Source organism: Agelaius phoeniceus, chromosome 2 (genome assembly GCF_051311805.1).
Source record: "Agelaius phoeniceus isolate bAgePho1 chromosome 2, bAgePho1.hap1, whole genome shotgun sequence".
Taxonomy (NCBI): Eukaryota; Metazoa; Chordata; class Aves; order Passeriformes; family Icteridae; genus Agelaius; species Agelaius phoeniceus.
Genome location: NC_135266.1, coordinates 42,074,518 through 42,088,138, shown reverse-complemented (window position 1 = coordinate 42,088,138; position 13,621 = coordinate 42,074,518). Strand labels below are relative to the sequence as shown.

Here is a 13,621-nt window from a genome sequence, read left to right as displayed (position 1 = left end):
CTTGAGACAGTTGGAAGACATAGGGAAGAGTTTTGCATGGTTTTCAGAAAAAGCAATTTCCGAGTGCCTTGCTAAATTAAGCAACAAGCTCATCAGACAGAAGCACAGGACTGAGAGGTAATGCTGTTAACTCACCTCACTTCTGCCCACTGACCTTCCACATTTCCACTGTCCAGCCCACTGAGCTTGCCAGCTGCTTTGGGCAGAGACCATACCCAGTCTGCACTGGTGCAACCTCAGTGGTTCTTCCATCACAGTTTTTTAAAATCTATTTGCAATACTTTTCAGCAATTAAAGCTAAAATCTTGGTAATGTGATCTGAGAGATCTCAGACTGGAGAAAACTGGTAAAACCAAGCTGGCATGTATTACTGTGTTTTGTAGCTCCAAGTGCATTTTCAGCTCTTGGGGCTTCTGATGGCACCGAGAGGTGTTTTGAGATGTCAGACATGTCCTGACTTAGCTCAGCCCATAACTTCTGCCTTCAGCCACATATTTGCAATGACAACAGACTAAAGACAGGCTTCTGAGAAATGCCTTTTATTGTATGACAGCAGTTGTCACGTGAACGTCCACAAAAGAAACCATTCCATAGTATTGCCAAAATCAAATTTTTACAACAAATGCAAGAACCAAACCAAAACAAAACCAGAGTTAAAATGATGAAAAAGCAGCGTGCTGTTACACAGTGTAAAACATACACAGAAAGCCACATCTTCTGCAAAACTGTCATGCTCATCACCATTACAAGGAAGATTTCAATTCTTTCTTCCCCCCTCCAAAAAAAAAAAAAAAAAGAGGCAAATTTTGAATATTTTGAGATATTTCAAAGGGTCAGCTAAACAACAAAAAAAGAGCAGCATTTCTGATGATTTTTTTCGCAATCTTATTTCACATGTGTATTGGGAAGGCTAAAAAAAACCCATCAACATTACTGAAGCAAACAGCATTATTGAGGCTGGCCAGAAAGTTCTCCCTCTTCCAAAGGGCAGTACAAATGGTATCACAGAAGATTACGCCCATCTGGCACATGGTGCAGTTTACTGAACAGAATTTTTGTCCTTAAAACAAGCAAATAAGTAAAACATGAAATAGTCTATCCTGGCAATATATCTATATCTATTGTGGCTTTGGAAATGCCAACATGCTCTGTCGGCTCACAGTGGTCTTTGGAGAAGGGGTGGAGCAAAGACACACCAAAACAAATGTATGAAAAACAATTCTCTGGATCAGAAATGGAGGCTGTTCCTAGATTTTTACACCTAAGAAACAAGAGTTTTGTAACTGATGATTTTCAGAATAACTGTATAAAATTATATTTATTAGAAATAAGACTCTGGAATACTTTAAGGCACCTCATGGCGAAGAAATATTTTAAAGGCTTGAATAACTCAGGAGACTGAGTTCTTTTTCCAAGATCCCCAGTAAGGTATGCAACTTAGAGTAACCTGCTTTGCTATTTTCAAATAAAGCACAACATTTTTCAAAATGGAAGCTTAAAACTATTTAAATTTTTCTTTGTAAGGAAACATAAAACACCTTGTTGGAAAGATAATGTATTCATTTAACAGACCAAGACTTTCACCACATGAAGGCCTTTTTCTTTCCCTGATTTGAGTTCTGCCATTCAGGTCCACTGCACCTTTTTTACACAATTAAAATGAAATGGGTCAGTCGGTCCTAATCAACATCTGAACAAAACAGCTATCAACAATACCAGCAAAACCAGTTTCCTGAATAAAATATTTCTGTGGCTTTAAACCAAAAAGATGAAATAATGCCAATGACAGACATGAATGACTTGCTATCAGTTTTTCTACTCAGCAATTTATGGGTTTCAAGTGTGATTTTGGAAGAAATTTGTTTTGTCTTATATTGATATTTGATACCTACAGCAAGTAGTGTCCTGCCAAAACACGTAGAGAAGCAGAATCAGCATTTTCAGAGATACCTAACATTTTTGTGCACATTCAAAAAGCTACAGGATCAAATTAATTCTAGCTTATAGACTGATAGCCACATCAGTCAGGGTCTCATACGAGTGAGTCTGCAGCAGCCAGCGTTTTGGAGTTCTGCTCTGAAATATAACTTACCATAGATTCATTTCAGAGCTGAAATGAACTAAAACTGTAATTATACCCTTGGTTTACGTGTGCAGATCTCCTTGGGTCTGACAAAAAAATATAAAATAAGGTATGTATGGCCAGGAGAACTTACTATTCTCTTATAGTATTTAAAAGACTCTATTATACATCACATTTCTTCTTCTATAAGAACTAAGTGTTTAACAATAATAAGAATTCCATATTGTAAAACACAGACTCTGAATATATTCACACTTCTCAAAAAAGAAGATAAACAAAGGAGTTCAAACTCCCAACTCGATGAAGTGCACTACCTTCCTGATCAGCTCACCATAGCTGTGTTTTGCACCACTCAAATGAGGTTTTCCATGGCAAAGCTTGAGCAGAGCTTGGACATGGATCCACGGATCCTTGTCAAAAAGGCAGTTATGGACAAGGCCATGAGGTTGAACTTTCTTTACACTACACAATCCCCTAGAATTATCTAACATGACTTTACACATTTAAACTTTACAACTTCACATACCTGTGCAATGCAACCACTACTCTCAATCAGCTGCAGAACAGCCCTATCCTTATTTCAGACAACTTTAATGAAAAAGAAAACAGCCAGAGAACACACAGGATGATAACTGTGTGCTAGGACACTGTGTAAGTGGACTGCAGCAGCTCAGAGAAGGGCCAAGCCATACAGAAAGTGGATGTGGCTGGTGTGTTCTCAGAAGGATCTGCCATAAGCACTGCACACTTGAGCACATTTGTGCCACGTGGCTTGGTGGCTGGTAGCACAAGCCTCCTGCTGCACATCACTGTGTGAAGTTCAGTTCCATGGATCTCAGTGGAACTTGTTCCAGTGTAAGGTGCTACACACTGCAGGAGAAGTGTTAGGACTTGACAAAAAAGGCTAGGGGCAAAAGCATCTCATTTTGTGACTCCCCCCTAATGATTTTTAAGCATGTTGAGAGGATGTTACCAGCACACACAGATACCTGATGGTTGCTCCACAAGCTCCAAAAGCCCCTGTCCCTCAGAAAGCTGGCTGGTGGCACTGCAGACACAATCAATCCCCTGTCTCATGGGATCTCACAGCAGGACAGCAAGCCCCAGTGCAGGAAGGATGCTGTAACAGGGGAACAGGGACTCTGCCTCTCACCGTCGGGCTGGCTCCGAGCAGGAAGATGTCCAAGATGAGTGGCTGTGCTGAGGCACAGGCTTTGGCCTCAATTTGCTCCTCAGTAAGAAGTAACTTTGTATCTGACTAAATTGCATTCTAGTAGAACTGCTTGAAATGAGAAACACTGGTGTTTGCCTTACTTTTGGATCACTGGATGAACACTGGGTAACTAACACTTGTTCGGCATTACAAAGGTAATAGCAAGCATCTTCAGTATTTTTAAAAAAGCACAGTATTTTCCATTTCCTGAAGAAATCTGTTGCCTTTTAGTCTCTCCTGTGGCCTTTAAACAGCAAGATGAATAGATGTACTTTCTACTGGACCTCAAAGAATAGCTCAAATTTTTTCAGATTTGAAAAGACCTAAAGCAGCACAGCACTTGCTTGGTTTATTTTTCAAGCATGGGAATAGTGCCTTTGTGTTTAAGTGTTTTGCCGAATCAGGACATAACTTATTAATATTGAACCCCTCTCTCACTGCATTCCTCTCTATCAGCAACTGCCATTTGAAACTACAGGTTGTATTTTCCTACTTATTCTGGCAGGATGGTAACTTCATACAGCTGAAGTTCAACAGAACCCCTGATGCAAAACTAAAGTTACATATTTTAACATATATCTAATGAATTTGTTGTGTACCCTGCAGTTACAGCTTTGGCTTGAAGGCACAAATATTAAGGCACAATAAATGCAAATAATGTATACATTTCAATGTGTTGTGTTGAAGATAACTTTGTACTCCACAGTATTTAGGTATAATGACATGTCATTCAAACAGTTCCTCAAGTTATTTTAATACCTTTTTTTCTTTGATAACCTGGGTAAAAAGAGGAATGTATGTTAAATTATTTAAATATTTCTTCAGTGCAAATGTGGCAATTTTCTTCTGAAGTAGAGAAGATTGAGACTGATTTTTCAGCATTTGGATTTTAGCAAAATAAAACTAATATTTACATTCATCTTGAACAGCATTATTTGAACTGTTTATTAAAAAAAGTATATAGTACTCTTCTATCAAAATGAAAAAGTGTTTTTGGCTTCTTCAAGTTTTTTTCCTACCAGCCTGCATAGGTACTTGTCACAGGTAGAAAGACAGTTCCTCTAGACAAGTGAGTTGCACACTACCAAATCTGCTGTTCAGACAGAGCTGTCATGCTAAAGAGACACTGAAAAGAATTTGGTTTTGCTTGCTCTCAAAATATTTCTAAAGGAAAAAAGAAGGACACGTTCCAATTATTTTACTAAGCTCCAAATATGCACACTAGACCTGTTAGGTGTCCTGCACCTGTTTAAATAAAAGAGATCTCTACCACATAACTTTCAAATAAAAACTGAATCTGCCTAATTTCCTTAGCAATACAAACATAATTAGCTGGAAAGAAAAACATATTGCACTGAAATGAAAGAAACAGGGACAATATAAATTTTCTTCTCAGTATTAAATAGGAAGGATGTCCAGTGCAAAGAATTGCCCCCCTCCCTTTCCTCTCCCGTTGACGCCAAGTTTAGATGATCTCAGGTTTACATTCTGCAGAGAACAGTTAAGGCAATGAGGAATCACAGTGCAGTTTCAGTTATGCATAATCCTGAGGAAGGATCCAAGGAGGAGTCTGTGGCAAGCTGACCATTCTGAACAACTTCTGGGTAATTCTTACTGAAGTATACCTAGGAAAAATATTAGATTCCATGAGTAATTACGTACCAAAGTCCATTTAGCTTCAAACAATATTTCTGGAGATAAATATAGTAGAGATAAATAGATATCCTTAAGGAATCACAACAGGAACTTCAGGTTAGTGGCATTCAGTTAATGTATGTCACTGAAAAATTAGTAAAATTACTATATGAACTTGCACTGAAACAAAATGTGCGAGAAATCTCACACAACCTGTCGATCCCTCAAATTTTGTTAATTCAGATGAATAGATATGTTTTATCACTTTACATTAAACTGATAAGTAAAATCATTTCACTAGTTCAAAACATGGAGATAAATTAAAAACAGGATGACAAAGGAGCTGTGAAATCTTGCGTCTGCACAAGGGTTTCTCATTTTCACACATAAAATGAACACAATGGATTTGGATGTTAAAATCAGGTTGTAATCCCTATATTTTACAAACTGTGATTGACAACCATTCAAACTTTGAAGTATATGTATGAAATATCCCAGCCTTTAATTTGTGCTGCAGAGCAGTTATAGGGCCTATAGAAATGTGATCTCTGGATAGTGAACCACAATAATGAAAGAAGAAGCAAAAGCTTTAACAATGACTCAACCAAGCAACTTCTCTAAAACGTAAGATGATACCAAATAATAGGACAGTTCTTTGCCAAGCCTTTGAGTTCCTGAATTCTACCAATTTCTAGCTCAACTAGAAGAGATACAGGTTTCCTGATAAATGTATAATCAGAACATAAAGGAAATGAAATGCTGTCAAGTTTCACTGTTCCACAATCATCAGTTTTTAGCAGCTGTATCATATCTCTGTTCCTTGACAGATGCGCATAACAAAATGAAATAATGTCAAGACTTGTGTGCTCTTATCTAAAAATGTGTTGGGTGAAAAAGGACTTCAAATGCAATTTTTTTTTTCAAAGAAGAATGTGAAAAGTTTTGTTTGAGTCTTTAAAAACAGAAAATACACTATCTTTCTGAAGCTGACACGTGTCACGAGTTAGGTCTCATAGTCAGACTGCTTTGAGTACAGCTTATGAAACATTTCTGCAGTTTATATTTAAGAGTCTTGTCAACAAAGTTCAGTTTGTTTGATAATAACATCCTTTTCACATAAATGAATATACGTATAAGACACATGGGATAAAAAAGAAATAGTCATTCTACAAAAATGTCCCTGTCATCTTTTGTGCACTTACTAATGCAGGGTATATGCATTTTTACAAGTTTCAAAGAATATTAAAGTCTGATTTGAATCAACAGAAGAATTGGGAGTCCTGTTAAGAGACATTCCTCAGTAACCAGTCACAATCGGATGCAACAGAGGGAAGTTAATGAGGCTGCTGACTGCACACAGGCTGCAGACGGCAGCCTCGGTATTCTCACCCCGTTCCTGCTTTAAAACACAAAACTTTGGCATACTTTTAATGCAGCTTTTGAATGTGATTTTTTTTTAATGGAAAGCTAACAGAAAACCTTGGCACATTACTAGAAATGTAATGAAATGGCAGCTGCCTTTCAACTGTCTCATTGCAATTCTTCCCCTGAGCCCAATCCCTCAAGATATTAAATGCCCAAGTCTTTATACAAGTTTCTTCCAGTGCCAACAGAGCTACAACCTTTTTAAAAGTAATCACTGAGGTGAGATAACACCTAGTATTTTAATATTTACACATCTGTCATAGCTTTAAAGTAAAATAAAACAACTCTTATTTTTCCCTCAAAGTACTGAAACCTGACTGACAGAAACCCATCCCTATCCTGATGCCACCAAAGCTTGCAGAAAAGCCTCTCTCAACACTGCCAAGAGCAGGGAGAACACACCAACTTCTGTTTATCTGAATAATTGAGCACTTTTATTTTTTTCCTTTTTTCACTGCTTGACGATTATTTCTCTTTCCCACAGGATTTTCTCCTAGCAGCTTCTTGTAAACTGAGGAAAGATAAAAACAATCTCATGATGTCAAGCATAACTCAGTTGCCATCAGGCTCATAGGCTGTTTAATGCACACTCAGCAGTATCCAATTTGGGTTGTGCCTGTGTTGTTCTCTTTGACATTTGCACAAAAAATGGGGATACCAAGTGAGCCATACAATAGCAACTGGATCAATCTGGAAACCTGAGCTAAGATTCCAGCAATAGCTCAGTCTTGCAATGCTTCATTAAGAGGCCCATGAGAATTTTTTTTTTAAATTATGTTTCTTAAATATGTCCAAGTTAGTCTTCCCAATTTAAGATGTGTACTACCTCTTAATTTGCACTTAAAGGATATATGCAAAAGCAGTACTTTTCCAGAAAATGCATTTGAAGTTTCAGGTTACTGAAAGATCATCTTGGTACAAGTTTGTATTGTACAGGTCCAAACTGAAATGAATCAAGATTCAGGTCCAAAATCCAATAAATCAAATAATCATTGCCAAAGCATAGCCACATTCCAAACCATTTTCCTTAGCAACCCACTGCAATGCTTTTTGAAAAGTATGTATGTATGTCATATTACCATTTCTTTTTTTGTGCAGCATGCTGTTTTCCAAAAACAGAAAGAAAGCTGTTCTTCATAAAAACAAAAAAAAAATGTTCTTAGTAACCACAGTAGGAATGTGGGAAACCAACAGCAATACATGCAGCAGACTCAGTAGTGTAAAAAGAAAAGCCATTGGAATCAGCTCTTCTGACTAAGCGACTTCTCTGCAAGTATGCATGAAGCACAAGGGACAGCAATAACAAAACCCCTGAATTGTCCAAGTCCTTCAAACAGAAGGAGCTGTAACTCTGCTTCTGGGTAGCTGCTGACTGGAGATACAGTCTCTTGATTCCCATATTTTTGGTCCGAGTGTGGATAAGCACCATGCTTTGCATTCTTGGCAGATGCTAAAGCTTGTATCTGCCTTCTAGCCTGGGAGTTAGCAAACTTTTTCATCAAACCACATTTCAGCAGAGACTGGTTCCTGGATCTCTTCCCTTCCTGTACAAAATCACATAACATTGATGTGGTAACTGCAGATGACTATATGGGCAAGTAACATCAGGCAATTATTTTTATATATTTTGAATCATCTTTGAATGCAATTGTGCAATTGGGGAGGGCTCCAGGGAAGGAAGGAATGACAGCATGACATACCTAAATTTCTACAGATGACAGCTGGACAGCCTCACCTCTTGTCTTTCCAAGGAATAAGCCTTAGAAAGCTGGCCTTCACTTTACAGACAAACAATGGTCACATGAATTTGAAGCTACCCTTTTAAATATCATTTATATAACCTCCAGATTGTCATGCTCATACCACAGAAAACATGGCTAACCCATTCCTTTCTAATAAGAAAATAAATGAAGCTACACTGCAGCAATGGAAGAGGACAGCAGAACTTGTGACACAGCTTAGTTCAAGACAAAACTCTTTCCTCAGTTTTGCAATTTGTACCACACAAGAATTTATGGTGTATGCTCCTAGCTACAGTGCTTTACTTGAAAAACCCTTTAAAAAATAAAATCTGAGAATATGAACAGACACAGAAATCTCTTCCCTGATCTTCAAAAAGTCCAGTAAAAGAGCATCCAGACGTGAGCACACAGCCTCCATGACTGCACTACTTTTCTTTTTTTTTTTTTAAACTTGCTGGAAATGCATCTATTTTTTTACTGGAAAATAGTCAAACGCCTGCCATTTTGTTTCCTGTCTGTGTGTTGTTCCCTGTCTACTGGTCTTTTGTTTCCCCAGGTAACAGTTTAGACTTTGTGTTCCTCTAGCTCTGCTCCACACATCCAGCAACTTGAGGAAAGGAAAGCATAAAGGCTAAAGAGCTTTGCCTCTCTCCTGTAAAAGGCTCTCTTAGGTTACCAGTGCCTTACTCACATGCTGAAATCACAGTTACATGGGTTCCAAGCAAGCTGCTGCCAAACTGAGCACTGCCAGTCTCAGCTGGAGCAATGCTGAAACTTTGTTGGCACTGAGGGAATTAAGTCTTACCCTGGACGTCCTGTGTGATTAATTATGAAGAAAAAAGAAAGCAAGCCAAAGCTAGTCAAAGAGATCCTCAATCACAGGTCATTCTTTTATCTTCTTATCTCTGCTTCAGCTTTCCATCTGAGAATTGGAGATGATATAGGCTCACCTCACAGGCATATTGTGAAAACGAATCCATTGATGTCTCTTAAAACACTGATTGCCACAGGAATGCTCACAATTACATTAATAATTCTGTACTCTGAGTAGGATTTGAACAGTTCACAATCAGGCACAAAGCCTTGCAGGGAACAAGGAGGTGACAAAACATTCAACAGCTGTTTCTTAGCTGAGCCCTGCTCATTTTTGGTGCAGAACAGAGAGCCAGGGTACGAAGTAAGGGAAGGCACAACAGAAGGAATGTGATCAAACCCTCAGGGACCACAGCATGGTCACAGGCACTGAGCCCCAACTAAAATCTGATGGACCCTTTAAAAAATAGAGACATAACATATAAATGTTTGATTCTGCAGCCCTAATGTGCTTTTCACAGTGAGTTAAGATCAATGCCCAGCACAAGTGAGTATGTCCTATATTATTTACACTTACTGTTTTGTGTACACACAAAAGGATGCAAGAAATCCAGTCTTTCAACTTGGGGTATATAAATACATGTATCATTTGGAAGTCTGTGTATATCCCACTGAAAATTATGGCTTTGCCTTGCAAAACTGACAGATCCTTTAGTGCAAGGCTTACTGCAACACTGAATATGCTAACTTGAGATAAACAAACGGCAGAGACAAACTTAATTATCTCTTCTTCTAAAATTACCCGTTTTGCTGTTTCAATCAGAGCAGCCGCTTCAGTCTTGCCCACTTGTTGCACCATTTTGTAAAACAAGCTGTCTTGTTCTTGCAGCAAAATGTAAGGCTCACCGTATTCTTTCAGTCTTCCCGCATCTAAAACCTGTTAAATCAGCAGAAACCAATGTATTAACATAAAAAAATTAGAAACTAAATGTTAGAGACTAGAAACCAAATGTAGGCAACTACAGGCAAGGGGGAAATGTATGCATTTTTAGTGCTAAGATGAATTTTGTACCCTGAAAATGAATTCTGTCCTCTTCAAACCAGTATAGCACTTTCTCAGTTTACAGACTTGTTGTACAATTTTAGAGTGCCCTACAGCCATTCCACCTATACGAATCCAACATGAAGTTATGCAGAATATGGAAATACAATGTTTGTGCAGCCAACAAAGCAGATTATAAGATTCATTGTGTAAGAAGGAAACAAAGAGGTCCAAAATGGGCTCTGAAGTAAACAGCTGTGGGTAAAAACCACACAATAACCACCAAGACGGTAAAGGGAGAATAAGTAGGTCTTTTGAATTAGAGGTGAAGGTGTAATTAAAGAAAATTAGGGTGTTGCTGAAAAGATAAACAATTTCTTGCATCAGTTTTTGCCAACTATGGATTAGAAAGATATTTAAACCTGACCCTATTCTTTCCACGTAAAGAAAAGATCAGATGCCACCATGGATACATGTACCCAAAAAGAGAGGAAGGAAGAAAGAAAGAACAACAGAGAAATTAAATAAGCATGAAGTCAATAATCCACAGAGAATATACACAGTCAAAAATATAGGAAAATATTAAGAATATGCTGATTGAACCTCTATGAAACTGTTCTCAGACTAGTGACTTCATTTAAGGACTGCATGGCAGCAAACATTGAACTTACATTTTAAAAAGCCTTTACAGGATTAATTGAAGGAAATTTTAAACTAGCATATATATTTTGATGTAAGACACCAAATTAATTGAAACAGTCATTAAAACGAAAGAAGACACACAGAGCACAGGTAGAATTCGTTCTCCACAGTTTTAGCAATCACAAATCTGATAAAATTTTTAATGCTCCAGAAGAAAACTAGAGGAAAAATGGTTTATGTGGATTTCCAGAAAGATACCTGGTGTAACTAAATAACCATGCTACAAAGAACAAAGCTTTTCAAAAACCTGGACAGAAAACAAGATATTTGAATTAAACAGTGCAGCTTTCTTTGTAGAAAGCTGAACAGGTAGGAACTGGTGGGAAGCATATTGTTCTGGCATAGGTGGTAGCTACTTATGTTAATCATCAGAAAAAGGAGGTGTCAGAGAAGTGACAAACCTGCAAATGACACAAAAATGTGCAGATAAGAATAGACCAGGGGTTCAGATATACCTAACTAACCTAAGAGAATGAGAAACACAATAGCAGGGAAAAGCCAATATTGACAAATGCAATGCACTCAAATACTTAACTGGCTTATAAATTAATGGTATTGACTCAAGAAAGAGATTTGGGTTTTAGTCTGCAAGTTCAGTACTTTACGCCATGAGTAGGAGTAATGGAGTTTTAAAAAAAAGGGAAAGAATTCATGTGAGAAAACAATTCAGAAAATATTTTTGCTCTTATATAAATAAAAAAACTGAATGCACAGGCGTGCTATTGACAAAGATATTGCCACAACAAAAGGACTTCAAGGACTCATAACTCAAGCCATAATTGTCGTGTACATTCTTGTGAGAAAAAAAAGAAAGATCTAAAGAAATGGAGCTGTTGATTTCAGAAAAGAAATTAATAAAAGGTATTGTGAGGACAACTTCCAAAGTAACAAAAATAGCGTGCAAAGTTCTGTTTGAAAGAAGAACCTCCAACAAGCCAGCAGATAAATTCAGAGTCCTTTGAGGAAACTTTCAAACGTGTCCTTTGCCTGTGCAGCTCCAGAGAAGCAAACATCTTCATGGCCAACGGCCTGGCAGATCTCCAAGCAGCCTGGACCCCAGTAAATGACAAAGCCCACAGGGAAGGGGCACAGCTGAGCTGACTCCTTTGCCTGCACTAGTGTGCAAATCCTGCAGTGCCAAGATCACGGTCAACTTGTTTGACACCAGAGACCCAGCACCAAGGAAAAGGGACCCACTCCTTCCCTTCCCTTCCGGTTCAATTAAGTGCATGGCATTTGAATGGAAAATAACTCAGACAACAAACAGCTGCATAATTACATCTAATTTTATAAACTGTATGCACAGAAACCTACAAGAATATATTTGCTATTTTCAAAAGCTCTTAACTTAGAGAACTCAGCCTATATTATGAATTTCCTCTGCAAGTTATTTCCAGTATGGTTTGGAATTGCAGCTGAAGAAAGTGCTCATAGAAAAATCTTAAATACTAGTAATATTGCACAGCACAACATACAGTCATTTAATACATGGAGTATTTCACCTACTATAATTGCACACATGCTGACTTTTCAGTGTACTTAATCCTATCCAATTTACCCTGAACATTTAATGATTAATTATAAATATAATTTTTATCACAACCATTTTTAAGCCACTCTATGTCACAGTTAAGGACAGCTTCCTTAAAAATGCAATAAATTATCATATCCAATTCAACATTTAAATTAGGGTGCCACAGCATAGAGTATCTCTGTCGCCTTTAAGTAAAGCTTTTCTCAGCACAGCACTAGAATATGCAATCACTTCTTAAGAAAGGAAACAAAAATCATCTTCATTAAATGTGTCTCTTACTAGTAAAGAACTGCAATAGACAAGTAGAGGGTTTTAAAACTAATATTACTGCAGTATTGCAATTTTAATATTCATTTTGCAAATACCTGAAACAACCACAAGCATAGACAATCCTTCCCCTCCAGAAAACCGGGGGAAAGGAAAAAAATTATTCTTCCTTGCCAAGTTTTAAACAGTCAAGTCCAGAAGATGAACAGATAGAGTGAGCAATTTCTGTCCAGAGAAACTCCATTCACATTTTAAACAAATCATTAACCAACTCATAGCCTTTCTTTGGGAATGAAACCCAAACTTTGCGTTATAAAGATAGACAGAACAGCCATAGAAAAATAAGCTGTGGTACTTTTTAAAAAAACCCTGAAATGAAAAATGAAGAATGAAACCGAACAGACAATATCATTCCTACAAGTCAGGAACACTATAAACCCCATTCACCACGGAAAACCACTTTCTACTAAGTGCTGTCATCCATGAGACAATGGAGAAAATTTAAGCTGGTTTACTTGGTAGTTATACATATATATATTTATATATTTATTAAAAAGCACTTAGACAAAGAGATAGGTACTCTTCTTTGAAGAAATGTGTGCTGATAAGATTTACATAAATAAATAGGTACTTTGGCTAAGGCTTTGCATACTCTTACTCACTGACTCCAAGCCAAATTAAAATCATTAGTACTTCAAAAAGCCAGCTAATCATTCAGGAAAGGTGGAATCTGGTGTTTACCAGCCACATATTTTCTGATCAACTTGCAATGCTTATCACTGCACAATACAAGAGAATCGAACCCAGATGCGTCCCAAGGCAGTTGTACCAGTGGAACTCGATACAGGAGAGCCAGAGAAGCTTGTAGCTGGCGAAATCAGATCGCTGGGAGATTGTGGAGGACACACACAGGAGCACTTGACTCTGAATCAGACTTGAATTTCATCACAGACTGCAGCGCAGATATTGAGAGAGGGGTTTTGTGCAAATCACTCAACTTTTCAGCTCCTCACCATGAATCTTTGTAAAATACACGAAATAAAGACTTGATCATTCAGTGGGAGCTAACTGCCTGTGAAATACTTAGACAGCCCAGACTGAAATAAAAACAAACACAAAAGAGTTATATAAACCCAAAGTGGGTACATGTAAACCAGGGCCAGAT

General features: G+C 37.7%; 1 protein-coding gene across 3 annotated transcripts in view; it reads right to left on the bottom strand.

The window, feature by feature from the left end:
- Positions 1–523: 523 nt before the first annotated feature.
- ABCC4 (ATP binding cassette subfamily C member 4 (PEL blood group)) overlaps positions 524–13,621 on the bottom strand; it is a 142,840-nt gene continuing 129,742 nt past the window's right edge. The window contains exons 30-31 of one of the 3 annotated variants that reach the window (XM_054653071.2): positions 9,714–9,848; positions 524–4,921 (exon numbers count right to left, since the gene is read on the bottom strand). In XM_054653071.2, coding sequence (XP_054509046.1) covers positions 4,814–4,921; positions 9,714–9,848 — 243 coding nt within the window. In that variant the 3' untranslated portion in view covers positions 524–4,813. Of the gene's footprint in view, positions 4,922–9,713; positions 9,849–13,621 lie in introns of those variants that run through there. The other 2 variants (XM_054653086.2, XM_077173557.1) reach the window with 2 other exon arrangements.